The 1,275-nt window shown below is 65.0% G+C and overlaps 1 protein-coding gene across 1 annotated transcript in view; it reads right to left on the bottom strand.

Moving 5' to 3' along the window:
• The window catches only part of PPP1R12C (protein phosphatase 1 regulatory subunit 12C), a gene marked incomplete at its 5' end in the record, with an annotated part of 22,122 nt that extends 21,326 nt beyond the window's left edge, over nucleotides 1-796 (bottom strand). Inside the window, one exon of the mRNA XM_075070531.1 lies at nucleotides 648-796. Coding sequence (XP_074926632.1) covers nucleotides 648-796 — 149 coding nt within the window. The remainder of the gene's footprint in view (nucleotides 1-647) is intronic.
• Nucleotides 797-1,275: the final 479 nt, after the last annotated feature.

Below are 1,275 nucleotides of genomic sequence, written 5' to 3' on the forward strand. Positions count from 1 at the left end.
TTGGAGCAGGAGGGGGGAGCCCTGAACTGGTGGGGGGGAGTCTGGGTCTCTTCGGCCCATGGGGGGGATTATGCGCCACATGACCAGGGATTAGCGCCATGTGACGGGGATTAGGGATCAGTGTGTGGCTGGGATCCCAGTGACTGGCCTGTGGGACTAGCAGCGGGGGCAGGCGGGAGAGGAGAGACTCGGCTGCTCATGGGGGGCGTCTGCTCCTTATGCCCAGAGTCCCCAGCCCCCCACAGCCTGCCCCACCCCCTGCCGGAGGGGTACCCACATGGGGCTCACCCTGCACTTGCCCAGACGGGGTCCCTCCTGCACCCACAGAGACAAATGCACCCACAGAGCCCTGTTCTCCCCCCCTCGCACAGATTCACCTTCTGGACACGTCCAGCCCAGTGTGAGTTCAGGGGTTGTGATTGGCAGCTGTGGAACACCAGGCTGGATGGGCCTGTGGGTCTGACCTGGGGGGTGGGGTGGGAAACCAGGGCAGATGGGCCCATAGGGCTGATCCGAGGGGCAGGGAGGAAGCAGGATAACAGGGTAGATGGGCCCGTGGCTCTGATCCGGGAGGCAGGGAGGGGGTGGGATACCGGGGTAGATGGTCCAATAGGCCTGACCAGCCCCCCACTCCCTGCCCCACTCACTGGGCGATCTCCTTGTAGCCGCAGGAGGCAGCAACATGCAGGGGCGTCCAGCCCTCATTGTCTGCCTGGTTCACGTCGGCTCCGTTCTCCACTAGGAACTGCACCACCTCCAGGTTCTCGTCAATGCAGGCCTGGGGGGCAGGGGTGGAAGGGGGTCAGAGACTGAGCAGATCCAGCCCCTCTACTCTACCCACTAGGCATCACTCCCCTCCCCAAGCTGGGAACAGAACTCAGGAGTCCTGCCTCCCAGCCCCCCCCCCCCTGCTCTAACCACTAGGACCCACTTCCCGAGCCAGGGACAGAACCCAGGAGTCCTGGCTCCCAGACCCTCTGCTCTACCCACTAGATCCCCCGCCCCTCCCAGAGCCATGGATAGAACCCAGGAGTCCTGGCATCCAGCCCTTGCCAATAGAGGCTCCCTCACGTATCCATCTGTCTGGCCCTGGGCCAGAGCAGCCCTGGGGTTGGGCTCAGGCAGGACAGGTTAACCGGCCCCTGCAGCCCCTGGGACATGGGGGGACGTGGGATCCGGCATCAGCACCGACTCCCAAAGCGCAGCCAGAAATAGCCAGGGAGGGGCGGGTTCGCCGGGCAGAGGCACCGCTCTCACCAGCCCTGAGAGCCGGGC

This window comes from Chelonoidis abingdonii, chromosome 11 (genome assembly GCF_003597395.2).
Source record: "Chelonoidis abingdonii isolate Lonesome George chromosome 11, CheloAbing_2.0, whole genome shotgun sequence".
In the NCBI taxonomy this organism is placed as follows: Eukaryota; Metazoa; Chordata; order Testudines; family Testudinidae; genus Chelonoidis; species Chelonoidis abingdonii.